A 25,031-nucleotide genomic window follows, 5' to 3' on the forward strand; every position below is an offset into this window, starting at 1 on the left:
ATGAGGTTGCTTTAAAAATAATAAAATTAGCAAGCATATAGATTTGTTAGCTGATTTCTGATCGGTTAAGTTTCATGTGGCTTCAGTCTTCAAGCTTTTCTCTAAACTATGATGGCTAGAACCTTTTTTCTTTCTTGACTCCAGAGATGTATCTGAGCAAAATATTTTGCTTTGAGATGCTCATTTCTGTAGGCTACCAACTTGAACGGAAGGCTACTAATAGAAGTTGATTAGCTGGAGATGGTTCTTACCGTTCTGATTTGAGGGTGATTTTGATTTCAGTGCATTTGAACTTTTAACACTTAAAAAATTAATCTCTTGAATGAAAGATGCTATAAGAATGTGAATTAACTTCAGTGTAATGAAGACAAGTATTTGCTGATTCATCTTCATTCCTCCATTTCTTAACCCTTCTTAATTCTCCATCTGGTCCATAGAAGCTGTATTCTTATAACAGTGCATCATGAGATGTCAGTGATTTTTTTTTTTTTTTTTTGTGGAATTAAAATCAAATTTTCAATGGTTGCTTTTTCTCTTTTATTTTTAAAATCTAAATAAATACCACATAAATTACCACATACAGTGATTGATTTTGTGTGTCCCCATTCAGAATGGTGGTTCCATCTTTGGTGAAAGGCAAAACCTAGTTACCTTAACTACTGCTGTATATCTATTGCTTTTACCAATCCCAGTGCTATAGTCCACCTAGACTTCAATAACTCTTTGGCTTAACGTGAGGTTTATTTTCATTCAGAACTAGGGCATGGAGGAATACTATGTGGAGCTAGCATGTCTGATGTTGCTAAAATTGTTCAGGCAGAAGAGATCAGTATGATCATCAAATCTAACCTCCTGCCTAACATGGACCGGAAAGTAACAAAACAGGTTTCTTGTTTAGCTGATGGTTTGTTGTTTTTTTTTTTTCTTTTCTCCAAGTATTGTAGTAAGATTTTTCTTTCACTGTGATTGGACATAATGGGTCCACATGTCACTGAACGCATGCAACTCAGGCACTTGAGCTTAGAGACTTTATCCTAGCAGTAACTTTCCAATGTGCCGATGTCCTACTTTGTGTGCAAAGTGCTGATGTTATAAATGGCTGCATGCTTCACTGTTTTGTTTTCTTGCATAAGACTGATCTGCTGACTGTTCAGAAAAAGATTTACTCCTATTTCCCTTCCTTAGTTTTGCACTTTTTCGTTTTTTTTCTTTTTTCACCTCCATTTTTTGTCTTTCTGGTGAGATCCTAAGGCTCCCATGGTCTGTGCCATCTCTTATCCAGCTGAATGATTCCAATGTTTTGAGTTTGGCTTCCTTATCCACTGAGCGTCTCTCAGTTAAGCTGTCCCCCTCAAGTGAACGGGCTATACTTGTCAGAGATGGGCATATTAAGTGCCCTGGTGGGGGAAGTATTCCAGTCATTGCAGATTGATTTGCTTCACAGACCAGATGGGAACACAAGGCCAGACTCAGATTTAGCTGTGTTAATCCTATGGAATTAACTTCTGCTCCTGGGATACAGAACCTCCAGGAGCAAGAATTCCCTACAAGGTGGCCTTCCTTATTGCCACCAGAGAAGTTGTCTTGGGAGGAGAGACCTAAAATTGATTCTAGATAGTCTCATCCCCAGGTTTTGTGGAGAAGGCATGCTTCCTTTATCTTCCTCCCTCCCCACCCCCTGGCCTTCCAAGTCTTCTTGGTCCTGTGTGTGTAGGGCTGAGAGTAAAATAAAGCAGCTAGATACTGCTTGACTTCCACTGCTTGGCTATTGCAGATTTGATGCACTAGAACAGACTTCAGTGTCAGTACCTCCTATAAGTCACAATACATGTCTTGGTGACCTACTGTTAGGATGGAGATGACTGTTCCCTTGCTGGTTGGGTCTGTCTTCTCTCAGTGGAAGAATCTGGCTCAGTGTCTCAGTGGGGTCCCATTTCTTTTTTCCAAGTCACCAGGGATGGAGGTACATGTCAGTGACTTAACTGCAAGCTGTAAAACAGTAGTGCTCAATAGAGGTGCACCCATGCATCAGTCTGTATCGTATCAACATGGCTAAAAGGAAAATTAACACTATTGGCAATCTTTTTGGCTCATGTGGCTAATAATTTGCTGATAAATGCCATGTGCACGTGCAGCTTGGAATGCAGCCTAGCAGCTTGGAGAATGACATCCAGCTAGTATGTCTGGTGGGGAGGGAAGAGGCTTGGGGGCAGATCGAGACACCCACAGTGAGGGAGGGAGTGGGGCGGGGGCAGGTGTGCCAGAGCAGGGTGTGGGATGTCTAGGGGGAGAGCAGTTCCTGCTGCTGCGCCCACCCCTGGGGGAGGCATGTGCCCCTCAGATCTGCACATGGTGCGAAGGCAGGCTGCCACTGCGGGCTGGAGCTGGGGCAGTGCTGGACTCTTCCAAGGGGTTGGCAGGGGGTGTTGGGCCAGGGCTATGCTTGGGGTAGGCAGCAGTGGTGCTGGGAGGGGGGACTACAGAGTGGGCTACAGCCACCCCAAAATTTGCTATAGCCCCCCAAACTCCCACTTTCCAGCATTGCCACTGCTCCTTGTACTCCAAGTGCAGCTCCGGCCCAACCTCCCTGCTAGGAAGAGCCCAGTGCTGCCCTGGGCCCAACCTGCAGTGTCAGCCCACCCTTGTGCCATATGCAGATTCAGGGTGTGCTCAATAGGCGCCAACCCCTGAACGAGCCACTCCTAGCTCTGTTCCATGCCCTGCCCCAGCTGTGCAGCCCCAGCCTCACTTCCTTGCTCACCGCGGAGGCCACAATCTGCTGCCCCCTCCCCGCCCCAGACTTACCAGCTGGATGGTACTCTCCAAGCTGCTGGGCCGCATATCAGCAAGTGGATTGGTGTTGGCTGATATGGCTTGTTAATAACTGGTCATTGGTATTGGGCCAAAAAATCATTATTGGTGCACCCCTAGTGCTCAACTCTTTGGCCCTGCAGGCCAAATGAGTAGTGCAGGGCTGGTCTGCGAGCTTGATTGGACCCTGGTCTACCTTTCCCTGGACCCCCTGTGCCTGGATTGGTCCTGCCCCTGTACACTGGGATCAAGCTCCATACTGCCTCCTTTCCCTCCCCAGTCTGTGCAGCCCCAAGTGCTGGGATCAGGCCCCATGCTGTCCTATGTACCCCATCTTGGACACAGAACTGGGCCACCTGGTCCACGGGGCTCACCCTGGATCTGGAAATTTGGCAGCTCTGGAGCAGCAAGTAACACTGCCACTGCCCCCAGCTGCCAACTTGTGGAGAGCTCCATGGGCTAGATAACAAGGCTCTACGCAGCCTGCCAGATATTCTTATTGCACAGTGAGGAGCATTGTGTCAAGATGCCCAGTATTGCTGTGATGTTCTATACTGACAAACTAAGGAGCTATAAAATCCTTTCCTCCCTCCTGTGAAGGGAAGCAGTCAGCCTACAGAACAGAGGCATCCACCATCATATACATCTTTTAGTACAACTCTACATGGTTGATCCTAATGGCCCAGCTTGGCTAAAGCAATTCTAATTCTCATAACCTTCTCTGCTAGAGTGGTGGGAGGACCCGCCATCTGGATTTCCACAGCCTGTCTCTCATGTGAACCTTGGATCTAAACAGTGGAGTAGGCCTACCTGTCCTCTGTTGGAGACTTTCTTCCATAGCAAAAGGATTTGATTAGATGGATTTGCCTGGCCTAGACTTTTCCATTTGGAATCATGCAAGGTTGTAGCCAATTTTTTGACAGGAGGGCTCCTTAATGACTTTTGATGAGCTGCCAGGGGCCACAAGGGTAGCCCTGCCCCTTGGCAGGTGCTGTGCCCTCTGACCACCATCTTGGGACTAGAAGTGCCACCCCTAACCCCTGACCTTTGTCACCTGGAAGCTCCTGGCACTGCAGCACATGCTGCCAGGTCAGGCCAGACTGGCTGCATGCCTCCACGTGGTGCTCCTGGCACTGCAGATGCGAGCTCCTCTTGCCACTCGCTAGCTGTTCAGTCATGTACCATCATACTTGGTGTCTCCACATGGAACTTCCAGCTGGAGTGCTGGGAGCCCCACAGAGGTGGAGGCCTGGTTCGATTACACACACCCTCTGAAAGCCTGCCTCCCGATGGCTTTCACAGGGGCAGCCTCAGGTCGGTAACGATTGTTTTTTGGAGGAGCCCCATGGGCTGGATAGAACAGCCTCATGGGCTGCCCACCCCTGTGCAAGATCATCTCTCCTTTTTAGGAGGCTTCCATTCCAACTATCCTAACTACCAAGTGAAATTGAAACACAGTCGCCTATCTCTTGGTGATCATCTTTGCCCTTCTGCTGGAAGATGGTGTACTGTTTTTCTTCTCCAATCCACCAGCCCTAATTTCTCTAAGATTTAAGGTTAGATTCTTCTACAGAACAGAAACAGTCTTGTTGGTTTTTCAAAGTGCACTAGCTTGCCTTGGGGTACTTGAAATCAGCAGTAACTCTTGCTTTAAGAAAGTCTAATGCAGACAAACCATAGAATATATGAAATTTGGGTAAGCACTGAAGTTGCACCTTTTGTTCTTCCCCAAAAGAAGTGGAAGCAAGTACATTTCTTATTTACAGCCACTAAAGAAATTGTTCCCAACCTTCTTTTGCTATGACACTACATTAGCCACCAACAGGACCTCCTGACCTGGTGCCATGGAGGCTGCTGGGAGCAGAGTGCCGCAGTGGCCTGGGGCGGGCGAGCCACCATTGCCCCCTTTGTGCATGGCGGCCCTGCCCCGCCTGCCCACCCGCTGCTCCTGGGTTGCATGCGTGTGTGTGGGGGCCCTTCATGACTCTACTGAGGGTCCCCCATGACCCTGGTTTGGGTTGCACCCTGAGGTTGGGAACCAATGCATTAAAGCAATATAAAGACAAGTGAATAGCTATGAATTTATAGAGCTTAAATCTCCCAAGTACTAAATGATTAAGAGTTTAATTGCTAAGAGTTGTGGGTATTTCTAATCTACTGTCACTCTAGGTTTTCCCCCCCACTCTTAAGCGGTCCTTTATGGGTCCCCCTCCCTCTCATATTTCACTTAATTGACAGCTCTCTCTCATGGTACAAAACTGCTCGGGCATTTGTATCTTAGTTGTATTCCTCTTCTTTGCAAAGCAAGCTGTCAAATCTGCCCCAAAGTGCATGATGCAAAGTTCTTAATGCTTTAATGCAGTTTGCAGTCTTAATGTGACAGAATTCTGATATTGGCATAAAAAGATTTAAGAAATCTTCATCATGCTATACAGCTCTCCTAAATGCACTGAATGGAGATTTAGTAATATTTTGGTCTCTTAAACGCATCCTGCCTCATCAAGTTCCTTTGCAGTGTGTGTGGTGTGTGTGTGTGTGTGTGTGTGTGTGTGTGTGTGTGTGTGTTAAATATATATTGTCTTCCCTTCTTAGGAATATTTATGTTGTTGCTGTCTTTGTATACTCCTGACTTCCTGTTCCTGTTCCTGTGAGGATTATAGCATTCACACCTCTTCTTATTTTGTGTCAATCCACTGGTTATTATTTTACCAGGTGTAACTACTAATTGCCATTTGAATTTTACATGGATATGTTTGTTCACCTAGGCTAGGGACAGAAATTACACACAAACTGGTATAAGTGATTGGAAACCGGTTAAAATCTGTAACAACAGAAGTTCAGTGCACATAAACCACTTTCAAAATGGCTGAAGCAGGTTTACCTGCATGGATGTAGCGTCAGACTTACTGATTTAGGGTAGATCAGTTTATTGAACTTCTGTCCTAAATCCCCTTCAGATTCAAGCTAGCTCAGTCCTCCAGCATCCCAGGATGCTTTGCCCCTTCCCAGCAAATTCACCCTTGCAGGGTGGGTGGGCTGGTCTTGGCCCAAGCTGAGCAGAGTGGTGTGCTCTAGTGCCCCCTGGTTTCTGGCCTGGGCTACTGCAAGTATGTGGCTCCATTATCGGTTCAATCTACGCATCTTAGACTAACCTGCAAAAATTGAATCAATCCAATCTCGGGCTTTTTGACTATTTGTACTTGGCTCTAATGTTTCAAGCTTTTTTATGCTCATGTTTTCAACTTCGAAGATCTGAGTGTAGTTTGTTCTACCGAACGTGCACTGCTTGGGTGATTGATCATGTAAAGCTTTCTAACATGCTTCAATCCTGGCTTGCACAGTTCCCTCTATGACTGTATCATTTATTTTCTGTTTAGTTCCTAGCATCTTGACTTAGCGATGGTGAATCGCTGATTGGAATCAATTGACTTCGCACTAGCCACTGAACAGCTGCCTAATGACACTGATTCTGAAGGGCTGGGCATCCGAATGGCTGTTTGTATGATTTAAGGCGAAAGTTGGACTTCAAGTCCCCAGATAAGGGCAATAATTCTCAAGAACTTCAATAAATAGCATATGAAATGGGGGATAAGGAAGTTTAGACCTGTTACTTTTATTGGTAGTAATGTTGCTCTGTCAAAGATTCATGATTCAGCTGTGATCCACAAGGTTTTTGCTAATACCAACATCTGGCACAAAAAATAAGCGTATGCAGCTGATAAATATCCTATTGTCTTGTGGGCGAGAGCATGCTAGGTAAGTTTATAGAAAGGACAGTGATGCTGTACTTTGAGGCATCTAACAGCATATTATTGACCTACTATTTTCATAGTATACCCCTAACGGTCACATTCATGTGAAAAGCCTTTTTATTGACTGTAATAGAGTGGTACTGCTTATTTCTCCTACAGGAAATGTGCCAGAAGCAGGGAAAACCTTATCATAGCTGGCTGGCAGTTGGTCAGCAGCATAAGAACCGTGTTGTTTTTGAGCCATGCTCCAAATTCAAGGAGAATTAAATCTGACTTAATTGGCAGTGTGAAAGGTCCTGGCCAGAGGGAGTAATGTTTGGGGAAGAAAAATAAAGAAGCCTGCTGACCAAGAAGCAAGTCCTTATTTTCTTTGTGTAACCTTCAGTGTTCTAATTGCAGTGGTGCCTTAAAGAGCAGTTTTGTTCCTAGAGCAATTAACTCAACTGGAACCAACATTTCTATGAAGATCCCTGTTATATGATAATTAAAAGCTGATCTTAAACTGCAAAGTACCAGATGAAAGTTGGGCATCTTTCATTTAATATTTTCAAAGATTTTAGGATTGCCTAAATTCAGCAAAACAGTTCAGAAATGAGCCAGAGTACTCATTTCCTGCATGTTGGATCTCATTTCTAATTCCTCTAGTTCAGAGTCTGCATTAGATTAACCACCATGTCTGTAAGAGGCAATAACATGGTACAATGGGAATTGGGGTTCTTTTCTTCCTGGTGGCCAAAAATCTTGCTCTCCCTCCCTTTTCCCTGGGCCCATTAAGGCCTTTTTTGCATCTTGCCTTTAGCTAATCCCTTTTACATTGTACAGGAAGCTCTTCCAAATTAGTCTGGTTCTGTGTTAATTGTGTTTGTGTGCACAAAGCAAGCAGGTTTCTGGTTGGAAATACATCCCCATCTCCTGAAGTGTCAGGAGGAGGGGATGGGGATGATTAATTTTGAGCCTCAAGTTGAGCAGATTCACACTTGTTTTGGGTTTTTCTATATATATTGGAGGTCGTATTAAAAAACCAAACCAAAACAAAAAAACAACAGGCATGGCTTGTTGGTCAGGAGAGAGAGAGAGAGAGAGCGCAGCTTATTGTCCCCTAGCTTTTTAAGAGCCTCCTGCTCCACTTTGATAAAGCGGACGGAGTCAAGAACTTTCAAGATTCCTACAGTTGATCAACTCGTCCCTTGTTTCTTTCTTTTAATTAAATTGGACTGGTCCTGTAAATACAAAAACCAGGAAGACTTCGTTCCTCTCCATGGGTGGTGGTTTGTTCGTTTTAAAGCAAATGCTATATACATTTCCTGCTTAATAAAGTAGACCTCAACACCTCAGTAGTGGAGAGTCTAAAAGGAAAGTGGAGGACAGATGTATAGTTATACAAGAGTCTTGCAAAGAGAGGTACGTAGGGCGCTACTTGTTTATGGAGCAGCTAGAAGAAACCGGCTGATCTGCAGTCCCTGCTTAAGGAAAATATTGAAGAGATGGAAGCCTTGGTACATTTATAACGGACCATTCTCTCTTTGGCTAATGAAGAAAAGCACTACAGGCTTTATTCCTTACAAGTTTTTTGAAACTCCGTTCAGTGGAGCGCTCCCCGCGAGGCTGGAAATTAGAGGTGAACCAATATATGAGTTGGCTACGAGATTGGTGCCAGTTAAAAGGAGAAATGACCTTATTGGCTTTCAGCTTTTTTTTCATCGTCGTAGCTGATAATTACGGCCATGTGCTCTGGTCCCCATGCTCTGCCACTGGCCTGCCTGTGGCAGACTCCAGGTCCCAGTGAGCAGCTGGAGGAGGAGGGGGGCCCAGGGGAGTGATCACAGGGCGCTGCGCTCAGCAACAAAGGGACCATTGCTGGCTCCTGCTGCTGCTCCCATGGCAACACCACGTGCACAGCAGGGGCCTGAGTGTCCGACTGCCATGGAGCTGGTGGGCTGCGCGGGGGATGATCCACTCTGCCGGGCACTGAGCGTCCTTGTAAAAGTGGCTTCTTCCCGACAGCTGTGGGAGCTCGGCTGTGCACGGCCCGCTGGTGCTGAGCCAGGGGTGTGCTCGGGGGCTCCAAATGTGCCTGACACCGCTGTCCACAGGAAGATCCTGGGCCAGTGGCACAGACAGCAGCACGGGCTGCCTGGGGAGTGGGGCTGTGGGTAGGAGCCATGGCTGACAGGGAGATGTGTGGGAATAAGACAGTCACTGCCTTCCTCACTGAGGGCCAGAGCAGGCAGGAGTCATGTGTGTGCATATATCATGCAAAAAAACCCGGTTAGGGCAGTAGTTTAAAATGCCTTGCACTATTACTAAATATTGGTTATTGGATCGGCATTGGCCGATGTGATTGGTAAATCATTGGCTATCGGTATCATCCAAGAAAATCTTTATCGGTGCACCCCTGCTGGAAATGAGCTCTTCATTCATAGAATCATAGACAACAAGAGTTGAAAGGCACCTCAGGAAGTCATCTTGTCCAACCCCCTGCTCAAAGCAGGACCAGCCCTAACTATATCATCCCAGCCAGCTCTTAAAAAACCTCTAAGGATGGAGAGTTCACAACCTCTCTGGGTAAACTGTTCCAGTGCTTTACTACCCTCCTCATGAAAGTTTTTTCTTTATGTCTAACCTAAACTTCCCTTGTTGCAACTTGAAACCATTGCTCCTTGTTCTGTCACCTGCCACTACTGAGCAGTCTAGCTCCACAGTCCAGAACACCCCCCACCCCCTCCAAACAGGCTGCTATTAAATCCTCTCTTTTTTTCTCCAGACTAAATACGCCCAATTTCCTCAACCTATCCTCATAAGTCATGTCCCAGCCCCCCTAACTGCTTCCATTGCCCTCTGCTGGACCCTTCAATTTGTCCACATCCTTTCTATAGCAGGGGGCCCAAAACGACACAGTATTCCAGATGTGGTGTCATTAGTGCTAAATAGAGGGGAAGAATCACTTCCCTCAATCTGCTGGCCCAGTATGCCATTCACCCTCTTTCCAACAAGGGAGAACTGTTGGTTCATATTCAGCTTATTGTCCACTGTAACCCTTGGGTCCTTTTCTCCAGAACTTCTCCCAGCCAGCCAGCCCCCAGCCTGTACCAGTGCATGGGATTGTTCTGTCCTAAGTGCAGGACTTTGCTCTTGTCTTTATTGAACTTCATGAGATTTCTTTTGATCCAATCCTCCAATTTGTCTAGGTCTCTCTGAATCCTAGCCCCACCCTCCAGCATATCTACTATTCCCCACCCCACAACTTGGTGTCATCTACAAACTTGCAGAGGGTGCTCTCCATCCCATCCTTCAGGCCCTTGATGAAGATATTAAATGAAACTGGCCCCAGGACTGACCTGTGGGACTGGATGACACTTGAAACCGGCTGTCAACTAGACAAAGAGCCATTGATTACTACCCTCTGAGCCTGATAATCCATCCAGTTTTCTATCCACCTTACAGTCCATTTATCCAACCTGTACTTCCTTAGCTTGCTTGTGAGAATGTTGTGGGAGACCATGTCAAAAACCTTGCTAAAGTCAAGGTATATCACATCCACTACTCCTTTTTGCATCCGTAGAGCCAGTCATCTCATCACAGAAGGCAATCAGGTTGGTCAAGCATGACGGCCTTGGTGAATCCACGCTGTTTCTAATCACCTTCTCCTCCTCCAAGTGTTTAGGAATGGATTCCTTGAAGACCTACTTCATGATTTTTCCAGGAACTGAGGTGACGCTGACCTGTCTGTGGTTCCCTGGATTCTCCTTTTTTCCCCTTTCTTTAAGATGGGCACTAGATTTGCCCTTTGCCAATCAACTGCGACCTTTCCCAACCACCATGAGTTTTCAAAGACATCATTGTCTCAGTTCATCTCAGGAAGGTCAGTGGTGTTGAGTATGCAACCTTATAGTAGATGCTGCTTTAGAGAGATGTATTAATATAAGTACCTGTCAAATAATTGTTGTAGTGTTTTATGCTGTACTTTGTTCATATCATACTTATTTTCTAAACGTTATACTCCAAGTCGTAGCTTGTAAAGCTCGGCTGCTTACTGTGGATTTGTTGATTCCAGTCCTTAGTGGTTCCAGAATTAATTAGCATTTTAATCTATGCTAAATTCAAGACATGAAATGTCAGCATCTGTCTAATCTAGAAAACTATATATTTGTCTAATCTGGAGTTTGTCATATCCCCAGTTATCGGTACCTGTAAGAATGGCACTGGCTTTCTCCATTTTACACAGATACCCTTAATTGTTTGTATGTGGCCTGAACTCCACACATTTAGGAGAGTGATCTCTACCATCAGTGTGTCAGGATGGTGACAGTATGAGGGTGCAAAGGCAATGAAAGCTATATCATATCTGCAGTTTCCCAAATGAGTTTGGCACATTCCTTCACTAACATTTTCTATTAAAAATATGAAATCAAGTACCACTCCCATCTCTGCTGAGTGATTATAATTAAAATGAGTGGGAAACCCAAACCCAGTCACATGTGGAAAAGCATGATACTGTCAGGCAAAAGGAGAATGAGCTGCATTAAATAAAAAGCCATTCTTTTGATCAGTTATTTTCCCCACCCCCACCCCTTTACTGGATCTGTCATGTGATAGTACAATGGAGCCATTGTTGTGCTGTCAGAGGTCTACTAGCTCTGGCTTGTGCTGCAGGTATTTACTACTACTAAAATCTCTACAGAAGCAAAAAAGTGTGTGTGTTGCTGCTTCTGTTCAAGAACTTCAATTTTGAAAATGCGTGCATCCAAGTAGCAACTCCGGTGAAAAAAATCACTCCTAGAGCAGTGGTTTTCAACATTTTTTGCACCAGGACCCATTTGTAAACATTGATGGCCGGTCCCAACCCAGTGCCCCTCACTCCCAACCCCTGCCCCAGCGCCCCAGTGTGTAGGGGAAGGGTAGGGGGGCCCCAAGCAGCCCCTTGAGGGCTGGAACTCTGCCAGCGTGCAAGGGGAAAGCCACAATTTCCTACATTTTTCTCCTTTAAAGGAGAATCCATTTTTAAAATCTGTTCACTACCCTCTCATATATTCTTGAGACCCACTTTTGGGTCGTGACGCATAGGTTGAGAAACGCTGTCTTAGAAGATTCCTACTGACCAGCTCTGCATCATTTCTCTGTTTGCCAGAACTTTGGTCCAGAAGGACTGGGGGAACAGAGCATTAGCCACATTCAGCCTACTATTTTGCTGCCACTGGAGAAGAAAGGAAAAGAATGAGGCATCATAATGTTTCCTTTTGGTGAGTGTAAAACATGAAAAGAGAACCTGAATAAGGGGTCTCAGAGATTACTAGCAGCACTCTTCTGCATGTCAGGCACAGTACTATATAGTAATATTTTGCATAATAAGAACCTCTTGCCTTTATACCAAATAGGGAAGAACTTGTCTCAGTTGTTTCCTTAACTAAGCCACCTTCTGTGCTTAAAATGTTAAAACAGACTGCAGAATGTGAAAACTAAGCTAAACACAAACCTCTGGTTAAGGGACCTTTCTAACCATTAAGCACATTATTTTAACTCTGCTTTAATTAATTATAGTTTTCATTTCTTGGCTTCCTCATAGTAATCTTGATTTGTCCTTGTTTATTGAAGGTAGTTCTGAGGTCAGTCCGTAATACCAGTGACCTTACAAGTACCCATGCAAACTAATCAATTTTTCAAGCCTTAGAAAGATGACTTCTTAAGACCTTAAGGCAAGGGACCTGATTCTGATTCGAATCTCTCAATTTACATGCCTACTTCCATATCATGAGGTTCTCACCAAGTAAACAACTAGTTCGTGGTTGCCCCTGCTCCTTTTGCATCCATCTTTGACCACTGTGATAGATTCCTCTGCTAGGCAGGGTAGCTTCCAAGTACCAGAGGAGGTGAGATTCCACATTGATCTCAGGGAAGTACCCAGAGCTTGCCTAGTCTCCCTCCAATGCTTTCATGATGGATATGGACCATGTTACCACAATCTTCTACATCAAAAGGTCAGGTGGTATGAGACTTGCCCTCTGTGCAGGGAAGTGTTCTGCTTATGGAAGTGGTTTATTGGGTGTTCACAGGCCACTTCCCTGTTCTCCAGGATAGCCCTCCTCAGCCCATTCATCTCTGTACAGCACAAGCAGATCTGGTTCATCTTTGCAGATCAGGGTCACCCAAGGGAAACTTGTTTGTGTTGATATTAGCAAGAACTGCTGCTCTTTTCTTTTTGTTCCAGGCAAGGTCTGTATCCAGCCTTAGTGCCCCAAAATCTGCCTTATCCTGTGGTTCAGAATCCTCCTATATGCCTTCCCACCTACATCTTTGATTTTGCAGGCATACCACAAAATGAACCTGAAAGCCCATATATGGCCAAGGTGATTTTGATACTAGAGCCTTTCTGTTGATGTTAGTGAGGAATTGCAGCATTCTGCCCTGGGCACCCAGCCAAGGATGCCAACAGGAGTGTTTTGTCTTTAGAAGAGGCGATGAAGAGGAGCTGAATTGCTGAAAGGGGTGCATTACTGTTTAGCCCCTGTGTTGCACAGGATGGGGGCAGGGTCAGGCAATATCCTAAAGGTATTGCTCAGGCCAAGGATTTCAGGGCAGGTAACTGAGGTGTATGCATGCCCACGGTTAGGGCACCCTTATGGATGAGACATGTCAGAGAACTCCAGTTGCTGGTAAATAAGTTCTCTTGTGATGCATTTTCAAGTTCGTACTTTAGAAAAGGGAAAGCAATCATTGACTACAGATACTGTAGCTCTTAAGCCAAACTTTATGGATTTAGAGGAGAAAAGGAGAAGCAATTTTTAAGTCATTGTTGAATTAAGATAACAGACTTCTGCAGTTTTAAAGTCTGGGCATTACTTGTTTTATCTCTTTTTTTTAATCACACACTTATTCCTTATTGAACATAGTTCAGTGTCCTGTAACCATCCACCATAATCTATATCTACATGAATATAGATTTGGAGGCTCAAGTCCATGATTTACAAGCAACAGTGATCCTGTTTCACTGTGGTGAAAGTAGCGTGACATAGGCAAAGTGGGCATTATTTCACTAGAGGAAGATCAGTTAAGAGTATAGATGGTATAACTTCTAATACTCTGTCAAGGAGTGATGGCTATGTGGAATATAAAACACATGTCTTAAAGGGGAAAAAATCTATTGTCTTCACTCAGATTATTTGAGTGAAGACAGCACCAACTTGCTGAGGAGCTTGCGAGTGCATGCATTTGCTATAGCACCATTTTTAAATGGCTATCTTGGCTGGCAAGAAACACATCAGGTTGATTCACCTTAAAATATAGATCAATACCTTTGTTGCTATTCACCTTGTGCTTAGTTTGAAAATAAAAGGAGGTGTGAAACCAAGCAGATGTTGGAATTACCTTCTAAATATGTCACGCTCTAGAAATCCATATTTTAAAATTGCAAGTAGGTTGTGTGTCACTGGTTTGTCAGCAGCTTTTGTTAGTAGCTATTAGCAATTGAAGCATTCACTACCAAATGAGTCTTTTGACGCAAGTACATTTCCCTTCTGAGCCCAAACCTAAAAATTACTGAATTAATTGATGCTTAGAAAAATACATGGCTGAAAGTAGGAAATGCTACCCAAGATGAAAAAAATTAGCAGTCACATTGCAAATCTGGTTTGGTCATGACACTATGCTGTTCTTACATTTTTTAAGGACAGATTTAGTCTCAATACTACAATGAGAGGTCAGGGTTTATATTCATTTCACTAAATTTACCTGCTGAGCTGAAAGTTCAGCAGCTCTAGAGTAACACTAATTATTATGCAAGACAGGTCTGGGCTCCCTAGAAAACATCTAATGATCCACTAATTCATTATGTATGCAGAATTCCCCTTACAAAATTGATGTTAAACAGTTAGGGCCAAATTCAGCTTTGTGTAAATACAAATTAACTTGGTTAAAGCCGGATTTACACTGGTATAATTTAAAGCACCAAAGTCTGCACTAATCTTCTCCCTCTGAACACAAAGAATAATAACCCTGTAATAGAGTTCCTTTCTGGAAGCTAAACGATGAAACACTTTTTGACTAGGGAGATTATAGTAATCCATGACGTATGTTTCTTTCACATACTTTAAATTTATTATTAAAAATATTTTTCTATCATACCTTGTGTACCATCAACAAAGAATGTATATTTGTTTTCTAATGATTATGGTATTTAAATATGTCATTTTGTAGAATGCACCACTCCTTTAAAAAAAAAAAAAAGTTGTTTTAATAATCCAAGTTATTAGTATAAAATGTCCTTCAAATAAAATGAACTGTAACAGAATGTCCATCTGTAATGCCATCCTCTTGGTTCAGAAAAATTAAAAATACAGTACTGTGTCCCATCCAACTACCTAAAAAAAAATGATACTGCAGAAACAGCAAACAAAAAATAAAACAAAAGCACTTTTTACATTTGTTTTGCATTGTTAATTATCATAGTTTAATATTTTTAAACAATAATAAAAAAATGAGGGTTTGCATCACTGATGATGCAGCTATTAACACAAGGTTGTAGAATTCCATACAGTATCTGCTAAATAAACATGTTTGGCAGCTTAGCAAATATCATATGACTGCAGCATCCATGATTTGAATTAAAACAGTGATTCCTTCCTCTGCAAAGAGTTTATAAATCAGAATAGCATACTACCAGGTTCTGGATGGAATCAGACCCCACCGGGTTTAAGAAAGTATATTTAGTGCATGGCCCCAGTGCAGAACTGCCGAAATCAAACGATTGTCTCCTTTGAGTTCCTTTTGACTGAATGCAGGCCCAGCAAGGACTGCTGGTTCGAAGGAACGTTGACAGACTTTGGGATTATGAGTATCACCCTCTGATTGGTCCGACGCCATTCATTGTATAATCTACAGTGGTACCTAAATGACACCTGGGAGAAAAAAGGGGAGGGGAAAGATGCTTTAAATTTAGAAACATCTTGTGTCCTAAAATGAATGTTTAATATTAAAAATGCATCCTACCTGTAGTGAACTGCATTCAAAATTAGTGTTTGTTTTCAGTCTTCCCTTTGCTAGTCGCTTCAAGAAGCCACTTTCTTATACTACCAACTCCTTTCTAACAAAACCAACTATTCTCCCATTAACCCCACTATCTCTGTACCACTGGCACAATTTACCCACTTCACTGATCTGTTTCTTGGCCATTTTCTTTGCTGAACTCTCCCATCCTGGAGCCTAATGGCTGGATAAATTCAGTAGCAAGGAGATGGCCATCAGAGGCCAAAGACAACTCTTGTATGGCCTCTCCCCCAAGTTTCTGATAGGAGAAAAATGGATGACTGTGGGACACAGTTCATGCTACAATCCATCCTCACCTCCCTTTTGCTGGGAGTCTTCAGAATCTATCAAACTAGCTGCCCGCCCCCCTCCATTCTGTAATCAAGCCCACTTCTCTAAGGGATAAGTTGCCTACCATTTGAAAACAAACCTAGCTGATGTGCTCCTTTAAATGCTAAATGTTGACAACTTGACAATGTCATTGAATAGACGGTGAAGCTCTGCAGGTAACTTTAAAGGTATGGACATACATAAGTACTAGTGGAGGTTCAGGCTCTCTCTCCTCTCCCCTTTTTCTCAGTCAATGAGTCAGACTCAAGATTGCATGAAAATACTAGAGGTGTTAACCATACTGCGGAATAGAATTGCAGGGCTTCTTGTGTTAGCATGAGTTGTCTCAATTCAGGTGTACTTGACTTTCTTTTTAAAGCTACTTATGATCTTCAACAAAGCTTGGCTCCTCAAGAATTTTCACTATACTAAAAATGGTCTATCTTGGTTCACAATTTAATTGAATCCAGACTCAAGTTCTGCTAACAGTGCCACCATTTCTGTTCAGTCTTTGCAAATGGAAGTGGAGATGACTAGCAAAGAAAAGGTGCTAACACCTGGTGTTTCAAATGGATTTGAAGCGACATTAACATCCAGGATGGCGACCTACACTTTTTCACTAAGCGTGGTCTGGGCATGCAGTAGGAGTGTGGAGAGATGGAATTAGACAGACAGAAAGAGAAATACAGGCCAGGTGACAATCCCCAATGTCACCATCTATACATTTAAGCACAGCAATTTACTGCTCTGATGGATACTACTTGTATCTGACGGGTCTATCTGGCACCCTAACTGCCGCATACATGTAGACAGTGACATTTTACTGTGCAGCAAATTAGTCTGCCATGCAGTAAAGCATCTTGTGTACATATGCCCAGTGTGAGCGTTTATGTATTTCAGTGTCTCAGGGCTTTGGAAAAGATTGGGTTGAAAGGTACTACGTGATAATCTTGATAAGGGGAGCTGCTATGCACAGACAACAGAATGAACCTGGATTACTAAGACTGCACATGAGGATGATCTAGCCATCATCTGTCATTGATTTTTAAACAGTTCTGCCACCTGTGTTGACTCTCCAGGAACTATGGGGTCATATGAAGCTGCTGCATGTAGAGGTGAGGCACTTGTCTTCCTTCTGGGAGCAGGAAGGAAGTTTGCTTGCATGACATTTTCTCAGGTTGGTTTTCTAGTAGGGAAGAGCCAGAAGTGAACAATCCTAGTGCTCATTGCCAGGGTGGTTGAGGAATGTAAACCAGCTCTGTTTTTTAAGTAATGCAAATGCCTTCAATACAGCTTTATGTCCTTCTGGATGTTTGTTTTTATTGAGAGAGATTAATTCAGCTAGCTATTCCAATGTAAAATCCTAGTAGAGACAAGGTAAAAGTCATTTTTACTTAAATACTAACCTTGACTAGCTCACTGTGGTAAAAGCTGTGGGGGCCTTTTCTCCACCAGGCTCTTACTGAAAGGTCTCTTCATATACCTTTCTTCTTTGCATTGCCATTTTAACATCAAGGAACTTTGAATGGTCTCTATCGGATGAGCTAGTAGCAATGGACATTAGGCAAATCTGATGGAGGTACTTTGCTGAAGTGAATGCCATGAAAAAACCCAAGGACCGCTTTACACAAGTACCAAGCAAAGTCCTTTCAGGAGCAGCTGCATTGTTGCGCCATGCTGAAGCTGTTTGTTTAAGACATTTTCACAGGATATCCTAGTTAAGTTTGACAGCTTGTTTACCATGGGTTCCTGCCTTAAGGCAGTTTCCAAGTAATGTCAACTTTTGAAATTTCGGCAACAGCCACAGCTGCATTCAGAGAAGCTATTCTAATAACTCCTGAGGTGCTACAAAAGCACAGACTTTTTAATATATATCATCATTGATTGGATTAAGTCTGTGGCCCTTGCTATTAGCATTGGGGAGCAAGGAGGGGGGAATAATCCATCTTTAAAATTCACTTATGCTTTGTGGAATCATTAAGATAAACCTTTTACTTTTCACCAGCAATTGTTTCAAACCCTTGAGGAACAACTCCTGCTCTGATTTATACTCTGTCCCATCTTGCAGGAGTCTGAGAGACTGAGCAAGGGGTAAGTCAAACTTCCATTTGGCCCTAAACTCCTGCTTTAAACAGAAATCTTTGGTCCGGAAGCTTTCTGCTTGGGGACAGCTGTGTGTGTTTGTACAGAGATTGCAGAGACAACAAGTAAAGAAAGAGGAATTGCAAGTCTGTCTCAGGGTGGACTTTGACTCTTAACTTAGGGATGGGGTGAAATAGCTTCCTTGCTACCAAAAACAGCATCTCATTTTCAATCCATTAAACTCGGTTCACTGCAATATAGTGGTTTGCAACCAAGTCATATGCCACCTTGTGCTTCCAGTGAAAGTCAACCAATTTTCTGGAAGGAAAACAAAGATTTATTTCTTTCACTTCTCCCAAAACCTCAAGGAGACCTGCAGGTTATGCTTGCAGCACACATCTCACTCAGATGAAGATGTTTCCTGCTCTATCCTAATGGAGCACTTCCGTTTGGAGTGGGGCAGCTGTGGAAACTTTCAATTCTGTTCACATGTGTATGGCATTCTGTATGAATGTGTGTGTGGGTAGCGCTGCAGAGAAAGTTAGCGACAAGTCAAGGTTTCAAATGTAACTGATAACTGAAAAATCTGAGATGATCCAAGAGGCTTGCTTTTCTTTCTCTCTTTTTAAGACATAGTGGTCAGCACTACTGAAAATCAGACCCTTTTAACGTAGGCGACCAAAGCCACTAATCACCTTGGCCTACCTTAGAGAATTTACTGTTTTGCTACGAATGTATCTGAAAATGTCTTGCATGTATTGTTCACCTTTCACTCAAACACAGCAATCGCTTTGCGTATGTACTTATGTTTTGCAAAGCCTCTGGCAGGTGTAGAGGTTGTAGATGGGAAGTAGAGTCATGGTGCAGTTAAGTAACTAGTCCCTACATCACAGGTTGTATTAATGCTTCAAGCAGCACCTCAGATATGCTCCCTACCATACTGAAGGAGTTGCTGTTGTGCAGTGAGCCACTGTTCCTTTCCTGAACATCACATGGCCTTATTAGCCCACCCACCTCCTGTTGGCCTTAATAATAGATTAAGAGTGGAAGTGGATGTCCCATATGACCAGTCCTCTTTGCTGGGCAGTGAGCAATAAATGTACTTTATTTCAGTGAAAAAAACAGAGGTAGGTATTTATAACATATCTATTTAACTCGTCACTTTAATCTCTGAGCACCTAACAAATTCTGAGACACCACTTCCCTGCATTTTCCTGCAGGAGAGTTTTATTGTGAAATGAATACAAAGTGACATTTAAATGTATGTTCTTGTTATCACTGAAAATGCAATGGGCAAGCAGATTTCGGTTGCTGCAGTTTAAATTGTCACTGTAACTATTTTAATGAGTGGTGACATAAGTGTCTGTGCACCATGAATAATTAAACCCAAATATTTAAGCAGAGTTACTTTTTCATAGTTCCAAATCCTAATGGTATTTGCGAACACATAATTAAAAATCAAATCAGGCAGCATTTAGGCTCCCAGGGTGACTTACATATGCAGTACAAAATTGTACTGAAGATCATTTGAAATCTGCAACCTCTGTAGGGCAGCCTGCTGGATGGAAGTAAGAGCAGCTTGCCTCCTGAAAGCAGAGTGCCACCTATTTGGTGGGGTGGCCTAGTATGGCACATAGCTGCACTTGCCAAAAGGAAATATTGCTGTCTATATTGTTTCTAGCAGCAGTAGAGAAAAGAAACTACAGGTGGCATCAACAAAATTTCTGAGTTCCCTGTAGATTCCTGTAAAATGCTAGAAAACTGGCCAGAAGTCTAATTCAATTTGCTCCTTTCCCAGAGCTGTTATATCTGGCTATCTGCAGATGCATGGACTCAGTGTTGTGTCCTCTTAAAGTCTGTACACATTGTGAGTATTTGCATTTTAGCATAGATTCCTGCTGGCCACATTGTGCTAATATGGCTAATTTTGATGCCAACTTTCTCATAATAGACTAACTTTTACATTCTGTCCCCATTTGGAAAATATTATTCACAGCCTTTTGGGAGTTGAAATGAGGTTGCTTGTATTGATGTTTTTAAAAGGACACTTGGATGCTCATGCATTACTCCACAGAAAGGTGAGGATTTTGTAGTAAATTCAACAGCAGAATAGGTGGAACCCTAAGTATATAGGGAAGTAAAAAGGTTCTACTAGGATTGAATCTCTGGGACTTCTGTACTCTTTGTAAGATCACAAAAATCAAACTAGAATAGAGGACTTATTATGCCACTGCCTCATGGCAGCCATATTAAACATGCAGGGCTCTCTTGTACCTCTCCCTGTTCCGTCCAATGGCTTTGATGGCAGTTCACTTCTGTGGCATTTGTCTTGAACTTTTCTCCCCTCTATTGCTCACTGACTTCTTCCTGCTATCCCCTGGGGCCTTCAGATTCGGTAATTACCAAATACCAAAGGCAAACTGCCTTTATGCAGGAGCTCTAATGGAATTTAATTGGGATGAAATTACAAGGTTTCCTACAGACATAACTAAAGGAAAATTACACAATGTAATAGAAAATGACAGTCTTTGTACAGGGGTCTTACAGAATTCTACGGCAAGGATGCAAGTCTCTATTAAATTATAGCCAGCAGTCCAAAAGAGTCATGGAAAGGTGATCATTTCCAATTTTAATTCTATAGGGTTATTCCATAATGTTACTTGGCATTCGTGGGATCAAAATGAGCTCACCCCCCTCCCTCTTATGTGATAGTTAACTAAAAATCAGCACTTACTAGGGTCCAAAAGAGGTAAATAGTGAAGAGTGCGACAGTGAGTGCAATGAGGCCAACAGCTTCTAGCCTACTACTAAAGTGCAGATGGTCCACTGCTCCCCGCAGACACAGCCAGCCGGAGATGGTCGCCAACGGAGTTATAAACAAGAAGCACACCATGTCTCCAAACAGAGTTCGTTTCTCATGCTGTGGGCCTGGGTTTCTTAGCCACTGCAGAAGGAAAATGAAACAAAACAAGGGTCAGCAGAGGGACTGTTTTTAGCTGAAACCAGCTGCTGCTTTTCAAATTGTGTATTTCTTATGCCCTTTCCAGAAGGAAAGGCAATAGAGAATGCAGTATTTCACTCAGGTGGTCCCAAGAGCATTCCCACCTGAGATGATTTCTCTTGCTACTCACTGACACCACACCTCTTAGCCATATGTAGCTGAAACATCATTTGCTCAGGTCTAGGAAAGGCTGACTTGATAAGGAAAAACATTTCATTGAAATGAGTTGGGAGCTCAAGCCTATATGGAAATAAGCAATTTAGCAACTGAAACACTCCAGACACTTTTTTTGCATGGGCGGGGTGCGGAAATGGGAATTATGCAGAGTTTTCTGGTCATACAATTATGGAAAATACATTACTTATTATTTTGACATCATATTTTAATATTTTTTGTGCTTGTAAAATGAGGGCCACTTCTAAAAAATGGACATGCACAGACACCAGTCCCTGCAATATTATTTGTACAGACATTTATTGTATCTACTGCTGCAGAGCTTGCCAGGTCCAGAACAGAAGTAGTAAAAGCAAGATGGCTCCTGGTTGCTTCTCCAGGTGCACTGAGAGCACTGGGCGAGCAATGAAAAGCCTGCAGTAAAGCCTGAGCGGATCGATGTTGACACTGCAGACCAGCAGTGTGATAGGAAACCCGCCAGCTCACAGGCAGTTTCCTTGCCTCACCTCAGCTGGGACACTGCAGATTGTCTAGACGTGGACCTGTGCTACACAGTCCTTCAAGCAGCGAAACCAGATGTTCACCTTCAACCAGGGAGCATGGATAGGAATAGTTTATTTTTCCAGCCCAAGTATTATGTTTGTTAATGAGGCAGTAGGCTGTATTATGCGAGGACAGTTTCCAGGGATGCTGAGAAAAAGAGAAGTGGAAGAAAACCAGCAGCAGTGGGAGAGGAGGAGGAATGGTTGCAATAAAGGGCAAGTGGGAGAATGGGAGGGGAAAAATGGAGGCCAACATACAGAACAATTGCTTCTGTTCTGAGAGATGTAAGTAGGAAACGGGAACATTTACACAAGCCTCCCACTGTGCAGTTGTTACTGCGCAGTCATTTAGTGCTTGCATAATCAAGTACTAAATGACTGCACAGTAACTGCTGTTACTGCACAGTAGCCTCGCAGCATAGTTGCCTAGTGATGCTTTGTGTGCAGTAGCTCACAATACGGTTTGTGCCTGGTGATGCTACTGCACAGTAGTAATGAGCTACTGTGCAGCAAGCGACTCATGTAGATGCAGCCAATGTCTACACTAATACTTATGTATTATAAGGATCATGGAGTAACATAGCTGTGATACCAACAACACTTTTCCTGGTATGATAACGCTGAAATGCTGCCAAACTATCGTAAAGCTTAAGGCAAGCCTAGAGGGATAGTATACGAACATGGTGGTATAAACCACACGAGTCAGGCTGGCTTTGTAGCCCTTAGACATACAAGTTATCGCCTCATAATTTTTGAAAGCTCAAAACCAAAACCTCAGTAGTAGTTTAATCTCCAGTCTCAGCTTTACGTTTTCTCTGTTCTGTTGTATAAATAGATATCAACATTAAACATATTCCTGTTAAATGAATGCTACTGTCGCAAAATCAAGTGCAAGAGTCAAGAAATATTGAAGGGAAGGTTTCCCACCCCCACTATTGTCAAAAATGAACCTTTCTATAATAAGCAGGGTCAAGGTTAGCCTGAGGGAATGAGTTCAGTGCACCGCTAGAGTTTAATAAAATATAAGAGTGCTTAACTGTGCCAATACTTACTCAGGAAAATTGCTATGATGACCAAACCCCACACCTCTATTATGACAGGTTGCAATGGTTGGTCAAGCCAGGACTTTGTGACTGTTCTGGAGCATCTTTTCATTCCTTTAACTCCCTCCATGAGTGTATGGTGATGTATCCATATGTACTGTATGGCACCATACAGCAATTAGTTTTATTGCTGGCCCAACAAAGATTAGAGCCATGTAATGCTAGACACTGCCTGCAGGTATAATTAGGCACCATCCCTGCCCCAAGCAGCTTACAATACTAGCAGGCAAGACAAACAGTGGGAGGGGAAATTGAGGTCAACTGAGTTGTCAAATCTCACACACCAGATTGGTGTCAGAGCCCAGGCTAGAGCTCAAGCCTGCTGATTCCTAGTCTCACACCCTCTCTGATAGACTTTGCTGTTTCCAGAGGGGAGGGTAGCATTTTTCAATAATGTAAGCAGAAGGCAAAATTAGTTCCCATACCTGCCATTGATGTAGGCACTTTATAACCATCTTTCCAGTAACTCAGATTTACCCTTCAGCAAAAAAGAAACACCACAGATTTGTGTTGAGTGCCTAATATGGATCACACATCATTAAATACCTCCCTGTATTTTCAGTCCCAATGATACACATGCCCACATCCAAAAAAAACCCACATCCAAAATTAAATACTTGCTCTGTCCCTATTCAGCTTGGGAATGAGTGCAGTCTAAGAAACTGGGCACAACGGGGAACGAGACACTCCTGACCTGATATGAAGCTAGCCTAAAGACACCAGTCACTGGACTGTTCATTCTTATATCCCCCTTCTGTGAAAATGGAAATCACCACTACCATCATCACCACTACCGCCTTGTCTCACAGCATTATTGCAAGAAGTAATCAGCAAGGATAACATTTCTGACTTGGAAGCCAAAGTTCTACCTTCAAAGGGACTTTCAATAGGATGTGGGCTCCTAAATCACTTTTGAAGGTTTACCCTAATCGTGTAAAGTGTGATGAAAACAAAGCGCCGTGTAAGTATGAAGTAGAATAATCCGCAACTTGTTGAGCAGTTGTGAAGGACGGAAAAATGACAGGATTTCCTCTCTCTTGTCAACTAGTGCCATAACCTCTTCTGCTACTTAGAGTATAAGGATTTGGGGTTCAGTTTGTCTGAAGGACATTAAACATGAACATGACACCTTGTGCCCATGTCCATATTTTTCTATTTCAATTGTAATGCCAGAGGGGTCCTTATAAAAACTCTGTACTTAGGGCGCTTCTTTTGGAGTTTCTATTTCATTTACTGAGAAAATACCACCAAGGAGATCAGCAGGGGAGTGTGTAACAGAACCAGATTACATTTTGGTTCTGAGACATGATTGATTACAACCTTCACCTTGTTCCATTTCCATGAATCCCTGTAATGAGAAACCTCCAGGAAAAAGAGAGGAACTGAAAAGACACCAGGGTGGAGATTCTCCTTTCAAAGGTGACTGTTAAAGGATGTTGTGAAGTCTCTTTTTAAACGGTGACCTACAAAAAGAGCTGCTGAGCATCTACAGCTCCCGTTGATCTTGATGGGAACTGCAGGTGTTCATCACCTTCCCCAATGTAGTAAATTCTGCTTTCCTCAGCACTATACCCAACTGTCCTGTGCTAAAAGGGACATTCAGTATGATTTCAAGTTCTGCTTGTTTCAGGTTAGCCTACCCCCTCTGATGTACCGGTCAATTCATAGGATATGATCCCCCTTGGTACTAACCCTCCAGGGAAAGAGCAAGAAGCAGTGGGTTGCAGCTTCAAGGGAGAAAAAGAAGCTGACCCTGAGGAAAGGGGAATGAGCACATGCATGAAATGCACATTGTGATTTTTCTAAGTTATAATCTCTGTCCACGTCAAAGAACATTTTTATTTTGACACATGCCAGCTAAATATTATTGACCATGCAAGTGTTGATAGGCTCTGTGAAGATGCTAGCAGGCGATAAGGGCTGCTGCTGTTCCATGCATTAACCAACCTATATGTCCTCATTTTAATGACTCAACTGGTCCAGTGAAAAAAAACTATGAAATCTGAGTGAGTCAGGTGCTGGATGAGGGCTATACTGATTAGACCAGGGATGCTGAAACCCTGCTCCTGAGGCCAGATCTGACCCTCAGGGCCATGTTATCCAGCTTGCAGGGTTCCCCATGGGTCCAGAAATTTGGTGGTGGAGGAACAGTGGCACCACTCCACTGCTGCCAAATTTCCAGACCTGTGGAGAGCCCGAGGCCCTGTGCCCTAGATGA

At 43.2% G+C, this 25,031-nt stretch overlaps 1 protein-coding gene across 3 annotated transcripts in view; it reads right to left on the reverse strand.

The window, feature by feature from the left end:
* Positions 1 to 14,627: 14,627 nt before the first annotated feature.
* MARCH3 (membrane associated ring-CH-type finger 3) overlaps positions 14,628 to 25,031 on the reverse strand; it is a 139,178-nt gene continuing 128,774 nt past the window's right edge. For all 3 annotated transcript variants that reach the window (XM_019516853.1, XM_019516851.1, XM_019516852.1), the window contains exons 4-5: positions 20,728 to 20,937; positions 14,628 to 15,454 (exon numbers count right to left, since the gene is read on the reverse strand). In XM_019516853.1, coding sequence (XP_019372398.1) covers positions 15,296 to 15,454; positions 20,728 to 20,937 — 369 coding nt within the window. In that variant the 3' untranslated portion in view covers positions 14,628 to 15,295. The remainder of the gene's footprint in view (positions 15,455 to 20,727; positions 20,938 to 25,031) is intronic.

The sequence above is a fragment of the Gavialis gangeticus genome, unplaced genomic scaffold (genome assembly GCF_001723915.1).
Source record: "Gavialis gangeticus isolate Ggan-Ray unplaced genomic scaffold, GavGan_comp1, whole genome shotgun sequence".
Taxonomy (NCBI): Eukaryota; Metazoa; Chordata; order Crocodylia; family Gavialidae; genus Gavialis; species Gavialis gangeticus.